We start from the raw sequence: 18,035 nt of genomic DNA on the forward strand, positions 1-18,035 counted from the left end.
AACAGACCGGAAGAGAAGACAATGCTGAATAAAGTCATAGTTTTTGCTATTTTTGGACCAAAATGTATTTTCGATGCTTCAAAAAATTCTAACTGCCCATCTGATGTCACATGGACTACTTTGATTATGTTTTTCTTACCTTTCTGGACATGGACAGTATACCGTACACACAGTTTCAATGGAGGGACTGAGAGCTCTCGGACTAAATCTAAAATATCTTAAACTGTGTTCCGAAGATAAACGGAGGTCTTACAGGTTTGGAACGACATGAGGGTGAGTTATTAATGACATAATTTTGATTACTGGGTGAACTAACCCTTTAACATTGAATCACTTCCATTTTAGATTAAAAAAAAAAATGTATATAAAAAATTGCCACTGAAAAGCCATCCACTGCACACTGGCTTGTTTTTTCAACCCAAATGCTGGCTTGAGACCGCTGGGTAGGACGTTGGGTTGTTTTAAGTAAGTTTGGGTTGAAAATTGGTCTTGATCAATGACGCATGTCACGTTAACATCGGACGTCTCCAGTGCGAGAAACCGCCATTTTCTCAGCGTGAAAGAAGCGAGAACCGAGTGAAAGACATCATGGTAAATAAAGATTCAAAGTGTATAATGTTATCATTCATTGTTTATGTCTGAGAGTATTTTGAGATTTCATGAAAGGCGTGAATTAAAGAGCTTATATTGAAAAATAAGCGGTTTTTGCCTCGGAAATAGAGGTCTTTTTTACTGAACGAAGAGGTAATGTTAATGTTACTTTTAATATAACGTCTGTGAGTGTCTTATGTCATATTTACATAAGATTTTACAATATCTGCACTTTTTGAGGTGTTAATAGACGGTTATGGTTACAGTTATACTCATGTTAATTTGTTATCTTCTTTTTCGCGGTTAAACTGAATGTACTGAATGTTCCTAAAGGAAACAGCTTTATGTAATAAAGACTGGCATAATTATCTTGAGGCTGTTGAAGTGGTAATTGTTAAAAGTAATGTTTTGCATGTAATATTTCAGACTTGTTGATCTTGTGTCTTCATTGTTCCTGCGCCGGGAGTTAACTAACATTACACAGAAGCCTGCTTGTGTGAGGAGGAGGCGGTTCTCTCAGCTTCTTCTGAAGAGAGGGAAAGATCGGTTTAAGGTGAGTAAACTTCAGAATTCCATCATGTTATCATTTTCTTTTAACTAAGACTAAAACCATGTTTGTTTTTGTAGATGTTGAAAGCCACAGACAAGATAACATAATTCTTTTGAGACTGATGTTAGTTATTTTTAGAAAATAAATATTTCTGTTGTGTCCGGCCTGTTTACTTCACATTTTTATGCATCAACAGTATGATTACATGTTCATATTTTATTTAAACCATTGATGCCCTTTTTTCTTTGCACAACTCAAACTAACTTTGGAGTTAAGGACACAGAAGTCTGCTTGTGTGAGGAGGTGGTTTTCTCAGCTTCTTTGGAAGAGATGAAAAGACAGTTTAAGGCAAGTGAACTTCATAATTTCATGCTATCAGATTTTTTTTACTAAGAGTAAAAGAATGTTTGTTTTTTGTTTTCGTAGATGTTGAAAGCCAGAGACATAGGAGAAGATCATTCTTTTGAGATTTATGTAAGCTATTTAAAAAAAAAAACCGTGTGATTACGTGCTCATATTTTATTAAAACTATTGATGTCTGTGTTTTTCATTGCAGAATTCAAACCAACTTTGGAGTTGTCTGATTTGGAGGGACATCATTCTTGGTCTTCCCTCTTAAAGGAATATTTCACACAAGAATCATTTACTTACCCTCATGTCATTCCAAACCTATAAGACGTTTGTCTGTCTTTACAACACAAATGAATATATTTTTAATTTTCTCATATTTTTTTGTTAATCTATTAAGTCTAGATAATTGGTATTTTCAAGCCTCATAAATACAGAGTTATTGTAGAAAAATTCATATCGATATTTATACATGAATAAATCTTAAATGATATGATAGCGAACATGTATGTTCAACATGTATGTCTCCTAGACTAGCAATGGAGGACAAAAATTAAAAGAATATTAAATTATATTTATTTGTTTATTATTATTTGAGTTTGTATGAGTCTGGAACAACATGTGGAGAGTAAATTATGACCATTTTTATTTTTTGGTGAACTAACCCTTTGAAGAGCAGCCCTCCACGTACATGAAAATTTGTGAGGTATGGAAATGTCATCTGTTTTAATGTTTCAGTAAAGAATTAGCTTTCTGAAAGCAATATATTTATTCAAACAATATTACATGCCCTTACACTAGTGCTGCCATTATAGCATGCTAGAGCTCTGTGATGGACAGAGACATTAAACAACCACACATAGTGTTGAAACTTTAAAACAGATTATTTACCTGTCCTTATATGTGAATACACCTCTACCTGAAAATGGACAGTTTAATTAAATGTTTTCTTTTTTTCCAAATGTGTTTCTCTTTTTAGGCCACTGATGAAGAGCAGGCGGTGACTGGGATGAATGCTGGTCAAAGAAGAGCTCGTCCTTTCCTCTAAACTGATGCAGCAGTGGTTTTAAAGGAGGACGCTGCCCTGGATGATGTAGAAGATGTCACATGCTGTGCTGATGGGGCTTCTTCATGACTACATCAATTATGCTAAAGAGATCATGAAAATTGACATTGATGATCTGTATTCATGGACTATGAAACAAACTGTAAGTGTTTAATTTGTAAAAATAAAATGTTAAATGCTTGTTCTGTGTTGTTTATTAGAAAATGGAGTTTACACTCTGTCATTCATACACATTCTCACACATTTTCACACTCTCACGCACACACACTCTCACACACACACACACGTCTGTTAAATGTCATAATATCAGTGTTAATGTTATGGTTTATTTGAGTACTGTCGTGCCAGAATATTTTATAAAGAACTTAACTAGTTGTACAATTATTGTATAATAGTGTTTTTGTATATTTTTATACAATATATACAATTTACCCAAAAAGTCAAATTTACAGTTTTTCTCGATTTTTTACACACATTTTCTGAAAGCATGCCTCATATTCTCAAAACTCTACACACAAATCCAAAAACACACACAATGGGCAAAACCCCTCAATGCTCCTGCAAAATGAAACTTTACATTCAAAACAATGTTATTTCTTCTCAAAATGATATTTTGTTTTCAAATGACACACACAAACCATCATATGAATAGACATTTATAAGAATCATTTGAACACTGATGTGCTCAGTGTAAAACGCTATGATGAATGGAAAACACTTATTCTCCATTCATCATAATCAGTGTAACACTTACTACAGACAGTACATACATAAGTGTGTTGTAAAATATTTGAGAATATTGTTTTTACAGAACACACAAATACACGGTAACGAATATATTTAATTTTTCCCACAAAAACAATGTACACAGTGTACATCCCAACCAACACAAAGTAGGACATACAGTGGTCTACATACAAAACAACAGAAGAATTTACTGTATACAGTTACAGTAATACTGTAAAAAAAAAACACTATGCTGCATCCTCTCTTCTGTTGCGGTCTGGCCACAGCACCTCATTCACATCACAAGCAATGTTTTCCCTGGCCAAGCAGCGGGGGAAATATCGCCTAGCATGGCGATTCCAGCCATGAAAAGCATCAGCTGCTATATCTCCACATGCGTCCTCCATAGCTTGGAGAAGAGGTATACGCGTTTGAGGATTTCGGTCATACACTTTCCATCTCCAGGCAGAAAAAAATTCCTCAATAGGATTGAGGAATGGAGAATATGGAGGGAGATAAACAACTAAAAAGCGTGGGTGGGCAGTGAACCAGTTACGAACCAGAGCAGCCCTGTGGAAACTTACGTTGTCCCAAATGACAACGTACCTGAGCTGCTCTGGGCCATCTACCTGATCTGGTGGAATGAGTGTGTTGTGTAGGGTGTCCAGGAATGTGATCAGATGGGCGGTGTTGTAGGGGCCAAGGGTAGCATGGTGATGGATGACGCCGTGATGGGTAATCGCTGCACACATTGTGATGTTCCCTCCGCGCTGGCCAGGGACTTCAACAATGGCACGCTGGCCGATTATATTCCTTCCCCTCTTTCGTCTTTTTGTGAGGTTGAACCCAACCTCATCAATGAAGATGAACTGGTGCTCCACTGCAGCCACCTCTAGCTCAAGGACTCTCTGAAACACACATGACAATATCAGAAATAGACATGGAGTGGTCACTATTGTGAAGCTCAATCATTATGATTACAATATTGAAATATGTATAATTTACAGTAATGTATACAGTGTTGAGAGTATGCATCAATTGTGGGACTCACTTGCACATAGTTATGTCGCAATTCTTTGACTCTTTCTCAATTGCGTTCAAATGGCACCCTGTAGACCTGCTTCATCCTGAGATGATTTCTGCGCAAGACACGGTCCAGTGTTGATAAGCTTACCCTATCAATATTTTGAAATATGTCATTGTTTTCTATTATCTTTCTTTGTATTTGCCGTAATGTTATGGCATTGTTTTCTAGGACCATGTTAATGATTTGAGTTTCCTATTCAGGAGACAGAAAACGTTCCCGACCGCCTTGTGTTGGTAATCTTTCAGTTCTGCCAAACAAATACATAGTAAAATAGTGTAAATACAAAGTAGATTACGTTCCTTGGCCTTCCTCGTCCTCCTCCTCCTCCTCCTCCTCCTCCTCTCACTCCTCTGGCTCTGCCTCTGTTTCCAATGTTGACATCCATTGTTCCGTTGAAGAGCTGTTGCCCTTTTATGCTAAAGCTCTGATTGCTAATTGTAAAACTGTGTGACGGGTGTTTGCCCATGTGATGAGTCAGTGTGCATATCTGAATGGCAGTGTGTTCCTTGTGAAAACAAGAAATTTTCCGCATGAAAATTGTGCCTAAAGCAGAGAATTGTGTGTAGTGTTTTGAAAAAAGTGTGTTTTAGAACTGCAGTTTGAGTGTAAAGCAGGAATTGTGCTTGTAGTTTAGCAGAATTGGCTCAGGGGGTTGGTGAATGAGTTACATGTTGTGGTCATTGTGTCTCAAGTACCAGAAAATGTGTGTAAACAATCGAGAAAAACTGTAATCTTAGAAGTTATATAAAAAAAATGTTCAGTGCTTTATTTATAAACTCTGTAGCTGTTAATGCCATACTTTTCTACATTTCTTCTTACATGCATGACTGTTGACTGTTTTCTCTTGTTTCTAATAAATTGTCAGTTCAAACAAACACTGGATCCAAGTACTGGAATCCGCGTCCCCTCCGCCTTGAGTACAGAATACGACTAACCGAATAAGGTGGTTCCCCATCTACGATTCGCGGCGGTGGGGGAACTGGGGTAGGCGGATTAATAGCAGAACGAATGAGGGGCTTAATTTGGGAAACATGGAAAACGGGATGAATTCTCCGGTACGCCAGAGGAAGTTTAAGGCGGACCGTCACCGGACTAAGGATCTTGGTGACGGTACATGGGTCAATAAATTTGGGAGTTAATTTTCTACAAACGGAGCGGAGAGGAATATCAGTAGTTAAAAGCCACACCTTTTGACCAATGACCTAGACCAGAGGCTTCGACCGGTGGCAATCGGCCTGGGCCTTGGTGCGTAACCCCACCTGGAGAAGAGTCACCCTGGTTGTTCTCCAGATGTCTCTGCACCTCTGGACGAATTCGTGAGCAGAGGGGACCGCGACTTCGGATTCCAAACTAGGAAAAATAGGTGGCTGGTACCCTAAACTACACTCAAACAGAGATAGGCCCGTGGACGACACTGGTAATGAGTTATGCGCGTACTCAACCCAAGAGATCTGCTTGGTTGGCCCTTTGACCGTTACTCTGGGGATGGAAACCCGAGGAAAGACTAACACTTGCCCCCAACAATCGACAAAACTCTCTCCAAAATTTGGATAAAAACTGGGGACCCCTGTCAGAGACCACGTCCGTCGGGAGGCCATGAATACGAAAAACGTATGACAGCAACCGCTGTTTCTCTGGCAGAAGGTAATTTGGGCAGAGGGATGAAATGGGTAGCCTTTCGAGAACCTGTCCACCACGGTTAAAACTACCATGTTACCCTGGGAGGCAGGGAGGCCTGTGACGAAATCTAGTGCAATGTGTGACCAGGGTCTCGAAGGAACTGACAACTGACAACCCCGCTGGGGGTCGGGTGGAACTCTTACAACTAGCGCAGACCAAGCAAGCCAATACAAATTGGCGAGTGTCACGAGCCATAGATTGCCACCAGAACCGTTGCTTAATAAGAGAAATGGTATGACTTACTCCTGGATGACAAGCCACCTTGGAACAATGACCCCACCGAATAACGTTGGACCGAAACCTCTCTGGCATGAATAATCTACCAGGTGGAGATCCAGGGGGGAGGCACTACCCCATGTAAGGCCGTGCTGACCTTCGATTCGATCTCCCAAGTTAGCATTGAAACCACACACCTCTGTGGAACGATGGACTCGGGAGATACCGGGCGTTCAGATTGGTCAAAAATACGGGATAAAGTGTCTGGTTTGATGGTTTTAGATCCAGGATGGTAAGAAATGGAAAAATCAAATCGACCGAAAAAAAGTGCCCACCGAGCCTGCCTAGAGTTAAGTCGTTTGGCGGATCTGATATATTCAAGATTCTTGTGGTCGGTCCAAACAATAAAAGGTACCCCCGAACCCTCCAACCAATGACGCCACTCCTCCAAGGCTAACTTGACTGCAAACAACTCTATTACCAATGTTGTAATTGCGTTCGGCGGGTGACAAACGATGAGAAAAATAGGCGCACGGATGAACCTTGCCATCTGCAGAGGAGCGCTGAGAGAGAACCGCACCTACCCCCACCTCTGATGCATCGACCTCCACCAAAAACTGACGAGACGAATTAGGGGCGACAAGAATGGGGGCTGAAACAAAGCAGTGCTTAAGTTTGCAGCCTCAGCTGCATTAGACCACCTGAAGGTCGTCATGGTGCTGGTCAAGGCAGTCAGAGGCGCGGCTAGTTGGCTGTAATTGCAAATAAAACGCCGGTAAAAATGGTCAAAGCCTAGAAACCTCTGCAGGGCCTTGCGGGAATCTGGAGTTGGCCAATTTACCACTGCCTAAATCTTGTCGGGATCCATGCACATCCCTTGGAGCGGACCAAATGATAGGCGTTCCAAAGGTCCAACTTTGTGGATAAGGAGGCTCCCTGCAGTCTCTCGAAAGCTGAAGACATCAACGGCAAGGGATGTCTTGTGGCAAGGTGTTCTTTATGTGATGTTGTTCAGCCCTCCATAGTCAATACAAGAGCACAGGGTACCATCCTTCTTACCCACAAAGAAGAATCCCGCCCCTGCAGGAGAAGAGGAAGGGCGGATGAGTTTGGCTACTAGAGAATCAGAAATATATTTCTCCAAGGCCTCACTCTCCTGAGCGGAAAGTGAGTATAGCCCGCCATTACACGGAGACGTACCTGGCAATAACTCTATGGCACAGTCATAGGGATGATATGGAGGAAGAGAAGCAGCCCGGGACTTACTGAACACTTCCCTCAGGTCGAAGTACTCCTAGGGCACATTAGACAGATCCGTCTGCTACTACTGCAACACAGAACAAGACACAGAAGAACAAGCAGACATCAAACAAGACACATGACAATTCTCACTCCAAGACATGATAGTGTTCTGCCGCCAGTTTATGTGAGGGTTATGTACTGTAGTGTGAGCCAGGGGTGCCCCAAAACCACTGGAGCACCAGCAGAGTCAATGAGGAGGAAACGAATCTCCTCCACGTGGTTGCCAGACTGATGAGACTCACCGGTCCAGTAGAGTGTGTGATCGAGGACAGTAGCTGACCACCCAGAGCGTTGACAGTGATAGGAGGTTTAATGGAAAAGAGGGGGATCCCGAGTCTGTGGGCCAGGCCTTCATCCATGAAACTTCCCTCTGCCCCAGAGTCCACCAAGGCCTCGCACTGATGGTGAGAGGTGGCCCACTACAGTCTGACCAGGAGGAGCGTTGATTCACGGGAGGATTCACATAGGGAAAGCCACCCGTCAGTAACCTCCCTGCTACTGATGGGTCCTGACTTTTACCAGGCACTTAATTGTGAAATGACCGGCTGCTCCACAATATAAGCACAGACCCTGCGCTCTTCTGCGCTCCTTCTACTCCCGGGAAAGGCAAGCTCTGCCCACCTGCATGGGTTTGGGATCGAGTGAGGTACTGAATGTCCAATGTTACTGATGAAGTCAATCAATCCAGCCAATGTAGTCGGTAAGTCCAGAGTGTAAATCTTGTCTTGGATACGGTCATCCAACCCATACAGAAACATGTCCCACTGAGCCTCGTCGTTCCAGCTGCACTCTGCTGCCAGCGTCCGGAACCCGATGGAGTAGTCTGCCACCGACCTGTTGTGTTGTCGTAGATCCGCCAGTACCCTGGCCGAATCTCTGCCAGACACAGCCTGATCGAACACTTTCCTGAGTTCACTACTGAAAGTTTGGAACGACTCTAGACATCGATGTCGCTGCTCCCATACTGCTGTTCCCCACAGCGCCGCTCTACCGGATAGCAGCATGATGACGAGTGCAATCTTGGATTGGGAAATGATGAGGGCTGCAGGGCGAAGAACAGTTAGCATTGAGTCAGAAATGCACGACAGAGTTTTGGACTCACCCGAATAGGCAGCAGGCGGTGACAGTCGGGGTTCCGTGTTGCTGGTAGGTCGGCTGGTGGGTGAAACGGATGGTGTAGGCACAGAGGGCACATGGGCAGGCTCGACTCTCAGCTGTTGTATCTGGGTGGTGAGATCTGAGACCTGTGCTACCAAGGCCTGAACTGCTCGACCTGTTGCCGTGATCTGTTCATCCTGACGATCAAATCGAATGTCGTTCTTCATGATGATCGCTCGTGCCTCGGTTACATTTGCTGGATCCATGATGGTCAGATCGTTATGTCAGGGCAAACAAACACTGGATCCAGTTGCGAATGAACAAAGTCTTTTTTTGAATGTTCAAGAGAGCAAAGAGGCCAGATGGTAGGAACAAGTCTCTCGGTCAGCAGTCACTCCTTGGCAGCGCAGGGACTGCAGTGGGCATAACCTCGAAGACAGGAACCGAAAGAGGAAACCGCGAAGGCGACATGCCAACTCGAACCCGAAAATCCAAGCACTAGCACAATGGCAGGAAACTCCAACAAACTGGACTAGACGGCACTGCAAGGAGCGAGAATGACAGAGAACAGTAACAAACGATCTGACACTAGACAAGACAAACACAGGACTACAAGTAGGCCCACAGAAACAAGATGCACCTGTCACTGATCTGATTGCTCGTCAGCAGCAGCTGAAGCTGATGGTCAATCAGAGCAGCGACACAGAATGAGCAAACGGATCTGCGAACCGTGACATAAATATTTACCTTTTGATAGTTATTATTTGTGTGTTAAAGTGATTTTAAAATGAACAAGATTTGTAGGTTTAATGCCTAGCCCAATTTGGGTTGTTATCAACCCAGCAGTTTTTAGAATGCATCTACGAGCAAAAGTGTTTAAGGATTCATGAACTTCCTTTGTTTTGTTTTTTATTATTTTGTACTGTTCTTTGAGGTCCACTTATAATTATATCAAGATTTTTACATCAAAAACATGATAATTTAGATTAGGCTGTTTTCTGTCCTGTTTAGACCCCCATCATCAGAACGCTTTGTTTGAATAGGCATGGTGGATTGTAGACTTTTAGGTTTTACGCTCTTAAAAATAAAGGTGCTGACCATTTTTGGTTCCACAAAGAACGATTTAGTCAATGGTTCTTTAAAGAACTATTTGTTTCTTACCTTTTATAATCTGAGGAATCTTCTTTTACCACAAAGAACCTTTTGTGAAACAGAAAGGTTTTTCACATGTTAAAGGTTCTTTATGAAACCGTTTAGACAAAAATGTTCTTCTGTGTAGGGTAAGTTATCTCAAAAGATCAAGGGAATCTTTATTTCTCACTTCGTGAGCCCTTTAAATAGCAGAAATAATTAATCACCACTATGCCACTATCACTAATGAATAGACAGTCTGGAACACACAAGCCTAACTTATAATAAATTTAATAAACCTTTAAAGATGTAACTTTTTAACCTTTTAACTGTCACCCCGTCCCGTATACGGGACGCCTATGTTTACTTCACTATATTACAATTAAATCCTAATCTAATCATGACAAACTATATATCGTTGGAAAGGTCTAAGACTCCTAAATAGATATTTTACCACTGTTTTTTGTTAAAAAATATGTACGGAAAGTAATAGATTAATTTATGGCAAAGTGTACCTCAAAAATCTATAACATAACAGGAGTTCTTCTTTGTCTTCTTTGTTGCCTTTTTCTCTATCACACTGTAGAAATCATCAGGAATGATATATCACTTGAAAACTTAAAATCTCAAAATTCATCCTTTAAAATCACACATTGCATTACCATGAAAATGGTACATCAAAGTCATGTTACAAAATGTTTTCAGTCATGAATTATAAAAATGTAGGTTTGGATCATGCACTTTCAAGTCTACGTATGTTCAAAAATGTGTGTGACAGTTAACAGGCTAAATAATGGCGTTTAACATTGGAATTACTGGTGAAAAACTACATTATCCATGATTCCACAAAATATCTCCACCAATCAGAGATCAAAATTTGAAATGATGTGATTCACCTTGTAGCTTTAATGAAGACTCTTTAACGAAAACTTTTTAAAATCATTATGTGAAAAATACTTGCGTAACCGAAGGCAGATACTGTTGTACTCCATATTAGCACTCTTGGAAGCCACTTCAAGGCCTGAAACTAACTATTATATTATGCTTTTTATTACACATGTGTTTGAGGAGGTGTTCCTGAAATATGTTGTAGTGTCGAAACAGTGAGTTTTCTGACAGTAACGTGGGACTGTGAATGTGCTGTAATGTGTGACAGTAAGTGAGAGGCATCCAGTGATTCACGTCACCTTCTGTGTTTCAGTTTTTTCAAACTGCTGATATGGGGAAAGGGGAATTGTAAGAGCGTGACTTTTTCATATCCTCAGATAATTTTCAGAGACCTTAAAACATCAGATGGCCCTCAAACACCACTTCCTCTAACAGTGACATGAATCCTCAGTGTATGAGTGTGTATGAATGAGGTGTGTGTGCTTAAATGATCTCAGATTCATTTTGCAACAGAGAAGTGATTTCAGCATGAAGATCAAGAGTGGTAAGTGCGCCATAAACTTGATAACTGGGACAAATGGGAATATTGCGTAAATATGAGTCTTAGCATTATCATAAAATTAAAGATACAAGCTAGACAGATTACATAGTAGAGTGTATTGCTGTAGATTTTAAAGTAACACTAAAGCATGAATCACTGTTTATTTTGTTTTGTTTTGTTGTTGTTCCACAGTAAACATGATTTTCTCCCAAAATGTTCTTGTAATGGCAGGTTTAGGTGAAGGCTATAAAGCCTACATGGTACACAGATTCTATCAGGCTTCAGGATGGGGCAGAAGACATCACCCCTTCCCCTTTAAAACTCCAACCAGGCCAGGTCACTCAGTCTGGGGCTACGGTGAGTGGAATCATATTATCTGTCTCTCTGACATGCAAAGATTTTTTTTTGCCTGAGTTATGAAACTTATGAGACAATCCCCCGGTTTCACAGACAAGGCTTAAGCTAGTCCCAGACTAAAATGCATGTTTGAACTGTCTCAGCTGAAAATATCTTGCTCTGACATATCTTAACAAATGTCAGTGTCATTGTTCTGTGTCAAGATGCACACTTGTAATGTTTTCTTCTAAGGCATTTTTGTAATAGTCACTTTAATATCTTAATTTAACTAAGGTCTAGTCCTGGCTTAAGCTAAGCCTTGTGTGTGAAACCAGGCCAATATTACAGACAAATTGCTTACTCAGCAAAACTAGACAATGCATTCTCTCTATTTGTGTTCAACGGTAAAAATGCCGAAGGCTCATGGGAAAAATGGCAGTTAACGTGAGAGAAATGCTTCATTTAAAGCTGCAAAAATAATGTATTACTGCTGTATCTAGCATTTGGTTACATTAAGTAACATTTGATATATTTTGGAAAATATAGTTTTAGTATGAGGTTAGTGTCTCAGAGGCACTTCTTTTGCTGCTGTTGCATATGTAGAAAATTAATAAAGCGATTATTGCATCTATTGTATCTTGTGCATTATTTACAAATAATTGTATATGTATTATTCAGTTGGTGTTATAAGTAAAACCCCAATAATAAGAGAGTTAATGGCAATTACTTAAAATTCTATTTAAATATTTGACATATGGATGAGACTCTGTTTTATGTGTTTTTAAACAAATTAATACTTTTATTCAGCAAGAATGGATTAAATTGATCGGAAGTGACAGTAATATCCAAATGTTACAAAAGGTTTCCAAATTTCATTTCCATAAATGCTTTTCCGTTGAACTTTCTTATTCATCAAAGAATATAGGTGGGAAAATCACAGTTTGCATAAAAATATTAAGCAACAATGATGTGACACTGGATGACTGGAGTAATGGCTGCAAAAATGGGATGTATATTAAAATAGGATTAGGATTCATAATAATAGTGTAATAGTAATACTGTGTAGTAATAATAGGTAATGTAATGATTTCACAAAATTAATTTGAATGCATTTTTGACCAAATAAACTGCAGCCTTGGTGAGTATAAGGCACTTCTTTATCAAGTTCTTTATCAAAAAACTTTCGAACAGTAGTATGCATATACAACAATGCTCTTTTTTCTGACTTGTATATACTCTTGATTCTTCATTGTGAAGTACTGGAGTGTGGGCAGGGACTTGTTAGCTGTTATTGTGAGAGAGAAACTTGGATGGGGAAGTGTAATGTGCCTGAAAGAGGAAACGCTGAAAGCTTCACACATCCTTGCACAAATAGGATAGTACATTCATGAGATGTCCTTTCACGAGCTTCCTGTTTGACTCTAAAAACTGAAAAGCTTCTTTTGTAATTTGTCGGTTTCCAAGAAATGGAACAAAGACACGTGTAGTAGGCCTGCTCTTACTAAATGGCTGATTAAGCCTAGTCATATGAAAGAAATATTCATCTCATCAGCGCTTTATATACTGAAGCATGTACCTCGAAGTAAATTTTCCCTTGTCAAACCAAGTTAGGATATAATGAACCCTGACAATAAGAGCAGGGTGAGTCGATTTCACACTCATGGTTCGGTATGGATCATGAATCATTCTGCCCCCATAATGATTACTGATTAATGATGAGCTTACATACGTACCAGTGATCTAATGTTAGATTGAATCCATTTGGAGATCAATCAATAAGAGTGCAGACAGGGGTGGAACTGAGCAGAATGAGAGCTATTGTGCTCTATATTGGGAGCCATTTCAGGCTTGACGCAAAACATGGTCTCTAAGCAACAGCATCAGATTTTCAAGTAACAGAGCTGTCTATATTTCTGTAGCGGTGGGTAAACAACTTACCTGCATTCACCAGCACACATCCCTGAATGCACAATGGACAGAATAGATTTATTGGCATGGACTCGCTTTGGTTGTATGGTTAAATATGCACTTGGGATTGAAAGGAGCCCTTAGAAACATGTTGATGGTTTGTGCAATCTCAATCTACAGAATTGCCTGTGGAGTGGCTGGACTGGTGAATTAAACTGTGGCCAATGAGTTTTGCCACCTGCCGGTACAATATTTAAAAAGTCTTCAACAATGTGTACAATGTACCGCATCTTTCGTTTCTATCAAGGCTGCTATTTATAAGGCTCGTTGATGTGAAAAGAAGAAAAAAAAGAAAAAAATGGACAGATTTTGAGGGTTTGGACAGGGTTTGAGATAGAAAACGTGTGCAAAAATGTGTGATAATTCTGTGTAAATGCATCATCTCTCAGCAGCAGTGGCCCTTCACACATGTCATGCTCATCTCTGTGCTGCTGCTGTGTCCTGGCAGAACAGAGACGAGCTCAAATGACAGTCACACAGCTATTTGTCTGCTTACTCCAACCTTTATGGATATGTTCTAAACTTACTGTATATCCCATGGGGTTGATTTGCAGATTTAAATATAACAGATTTTCTTGAAAATGTTTTCCTGTGCCTTTTATTCTGTGTAATATATATATATATATATATATATATATATATATATATATATATATATAATAAAAAGAAAAAAGTAGATAGTAGTTAGATGGTCAAATGAAGATAGAAGAGATGTGTTTTTAGCCATTTCTTGAGTTGCATCATCATTCATTTCCACCACAATACAAAAATTCTAACTAAATGTTTTTTGAAACGTAATGTATTTAGAGACAACAATGTCAGTGAAGTGCATTCTTGAATTGAAATGTGAGATCTATGAATAAATCAAATATACTTCAAGGCAAATAGCATAAAACTGTAATACTTTGATTGTCTTTTCCAGCCAAGCTGCAGCTGAAAGAAACATTATGAAAATATTGCATATTAAGTATATTCAGGACACAAAAATGCACATTTATTTATTTTAATGAGCATTGCTGGTACCATGAACAACATTTCCACTGCGCAAAAGGTTCTTCATTTGCGGAATTGCAGTTATTTTACAAACTGTTCATAGAAAGTTTATTTGAAGAACCCAAAAAGGTTCATCAATGACATCACAGTAAAAATCCACCTTTGGAACCTTTGTTTTTATGAAATTAACCATAACATAAATTACATTTATTTACGTCAGTATGTAATAGTTTTAATATACATTAAATAAACGACTTACTAGTTTATATAATGTATATACTAAATGAGAGAGATTCATTTCAAAAGGAAAGTAGCTTTTTGGGAATATCTCTGCTTATAGTGAGGACTGACACATTGAGTAATAATGAATGTATTTAATTATAACAGGACTGTCTGTTAAGCTGAGGGCAAGAGAAGTCTAATGGAAAGAGAACTAATTCTTACACTCTCTGGAGGGTCATAAACTGCCTCCGATATTGAAGGTTGAGTTATTTTAGGGCAGGCCTAATTTACTACGCCTTCTCTCATCTCCAGCTAATAATCTGAACCTCTCTCCGAAAAAGACTTGAATTATTGGAATCAACTGCAGTATCATTTCATTAAATTACGTACTTTGTAATTTGTGTAATAGGCTTAGCAAAATGTTAACATTGCAAAAACTGCTCAAAAACAACACAGATGGAATGTTCAGTAAGACAGGTGCAACCAACTGCATTCCATCTCAGCGTGAGATCTGTGATTCCCATTACCACACATGCCTGTTTTGACCCTGACAGTATTAACAGACATTTGGGGGTGACATCGACCAGGTCCCATCATCCTCGGGGCCCAGGTCACCACGCTCTGTGATTGGACGGTCCTTTGTTCTGGTCTTTCATGTGTAGTGCACCTGCTCTGGCCCTCTCTTGAGCAGTCCTGGTGAGTTATGGGATAGTGGAGGATAGAAAGGCGTGAAATGAGAAATGTGAAGTTGCTTTAGGTTTCCACATGCTTTAGTCACACTAAGTGGTGCCCCTGTTTGGGTGTCTAAAGCAGGGCAGTGATGTACCCCAGATGTGTGTGATTGACAGGAGGCTTCATTGTCCATGTTCAATCTATGATATAATATAATTTTAGTGACAAAGAATTGTCCATCCATTCTACAATGTGACACAATAACTGCCAAACAGAACATATTTAAGCAACATGAGAAAGAGTGCTGTACAGCCAAATCACAGTGAAGATGATATTCAGACAAACAGCATGACTGCGAATGTGATTTTGCTAAAATAATAATAATAATAATAAAAAATAAATAAACATGAAATAATATTGAGTAACTTCATTTTAGACATAATATGTTCACACAATAAAGTGAAAGTGAAAAAGTGAAAGTGACATGAAGCCAAATATTTTGTCCCATACCCAGAACCTGTGCTCTGCATTTAACCCATCCAAGTGCACATACACATTAGTTAACACATACACACACACACACACACACACACACACACACACACACACACACACACACACACACACACACACACACACACACACACACACACACACACACACACAATGCTGCTGTGCCCAGGGAGCAGTTGGGGGTTCGGTGCCTTGCTCAAGAGTCTCACCTCAGTCGTGGTTTCGAAGGTGGAGAGAGTGCTGGTTATTTACTCCCCTCACTGACAATCCCTGCCAGACCCGTGACTCAAACCTGTGACCTTCAGTTTACAAGTCTGACTCTATATCCATTAGGCCACGAGTGCCCAATAATATTCTATAATCTCAAAATACTTTTACCATAGTGCATGCTTCGTAAACTAATAAATGTAATGTTCACATCACATAAAAATCTCCATATGTATAGCCTTTCTGTTTTTGTAAACTTGCTCGATAGCTCACCTGGTACATACAGCACTGCACTTGCAATGCAGAGCACTAGGGTTCCATGAAACAAAAGTCATGATATAAAAGCTCAAAAACACAGAAGCATGCTAAAATGGAATGGTTACTTCAGCAAATGCGTTTTTAGTAGTGCTGTCAAGCGATTAAACGTGATTAATCACATCCAAAATAAAATATTTTGTTTACACAATATAGGTGTGTGTACTGTTTATATTTATTATTTATATATAAATACACACAAATGCATGTATATATTTCATAAAATGTTATGTTTGTATATTAAACATAATTATATATAATATAAATTATATGAATATAAATATGTACATGTAAATATTTTCAAAATATATACTGTATGTGTGCGTATTTATATATAAATATACACATAACACAAATATATTATGTAAACAAAATCATTTGTCAGCACTAGTTATTAGTTTAGGATAGGTTTAGGTGGTGCGTTATTTTCAAGCACAATAGAAACATATAGTGCTACTGCTGCACCACATACAACAACCAATGTTAATGTTTAAATCTGTCAAACTAAATCTGTTTATGATAAAACGGAACTTCCTTTAGCATTAATCATGGGTCATTTGTTTTGCAGCTTTAAAAGTGTTGCAAAACAAGCAACATAATATAATTTTGCAAAAATCACGTATTTTCAACAAGCCTGGACTTCATAAAACAGTAGGTGAAAATCACCCAAGTCATTACCTGGGTGACCAAATACTAAATGTGATTCCTAAGTGTGCATCTGATGATTTTTCATTAGGTAATGGATGACTAAGAGGGGCTGTGAATAGCAGTTAAGAGGCACAACTGATGCTGTAGGTCATCTGAAACTGAACAACGGTTTAATTTTTTTATAAATTGGTCAAGAGAATGATTCAATGCCTCACTTAAAACAATTACTTATTTTGTCACTAAATGAATTTTTCTTTGAATGATCTTTTATTGTGTTAATCTTGATGGTAATATTTTAACACATGTTGTCTGCTCTGTATTTCTTTTCTTCTATAGCATTTCTAATTGATATAATATCCATTACAGAATGCTATTTTTATAGAGCTTATATGTACTTTCCATGCATTTCTAAATATTTTGCAAAAGGTAGGCTACAGTCTTTCCATTTCTCTCACTCTTCTGTTTATCTTTTCTTGTCATCTGCAGCTTGATTATAAGGCTGATTAAGTCAGAGGATTTTCTATCTCTGATCGCTGAATGCTATTTTAAGCCTTGCCACAGTCCTGATGCCCTGGCCAGGGACGCAGCGAGTGGCTCTGATGTCATGTTTACTTGTGCAGCTGTAAATTCTGTTTGTAGTGGAAAGTCAGCACATCTTATAGTTACCCTTAGAGGAGAGACTGTTGCTTTTCTTACCAATAAAGTGCAAGAGAGAGAAGACAAAGATAGAGAGGTTTACAGCTTGTTAGTGTGGCTGACATAGCAGTGGTTAAGTTGGAAAGCCCAGGGCGGAACTAGATCTTGGATGAAAGGAGCAGTTTGGCTCTCTGAAACCACTCCTAAACACAGCATGTGGTGAATGTGCATGTGAATCACTGTGTGTCTATACATAAACATTCACTTCCCTTTGTAAATGGTAACTTTAGATGGTAGGAAA

General features: G+C 39.2%; 1 protein-coding gene across 1 annotated transcript in view; it reads left to right on the top strand.

Annotated features, from left to right (window-relative positions):
• The first annotated feature begins 11,076 nt into the window (after nt 1–11,076).
• The window catches only part of hdac9b (histone deacetylase 9b), a 58,448-nt gene continuing 51,489 nt past the window's right edge, over nt 11,077–18,035 (top strand). Inside the window, exons 1-2 of the mRNA XM_059567496.1 lie at nt 11,077–11,227; nt 11,456–11,581. Of these exons, the coding sequence (XP_059423479.1) occupies nt 11,152–11,227; nt 11,456–11,581 (202 nt within the window). The 5' untranslated portion in view covers nt 11,077–11,151. The remainder of the gene's footprint in view (nt 11,228–11,455; nt 11,582–18,035) is intronic.

Source organism: Carassius carassius, chromosome 15, assembly GCF_963082965.1.
Source record: "Carassius carassius chromosome 15, fCarCar2.1, whole genome shotgun sequence".
In the NCBI taxonomy this organism is placed as follows: Eukaryota; Metazoa; Chordata; class Actinopteri; order Cypriniformes; family Cyprinidae; genus Carassius; species Carassius carassius.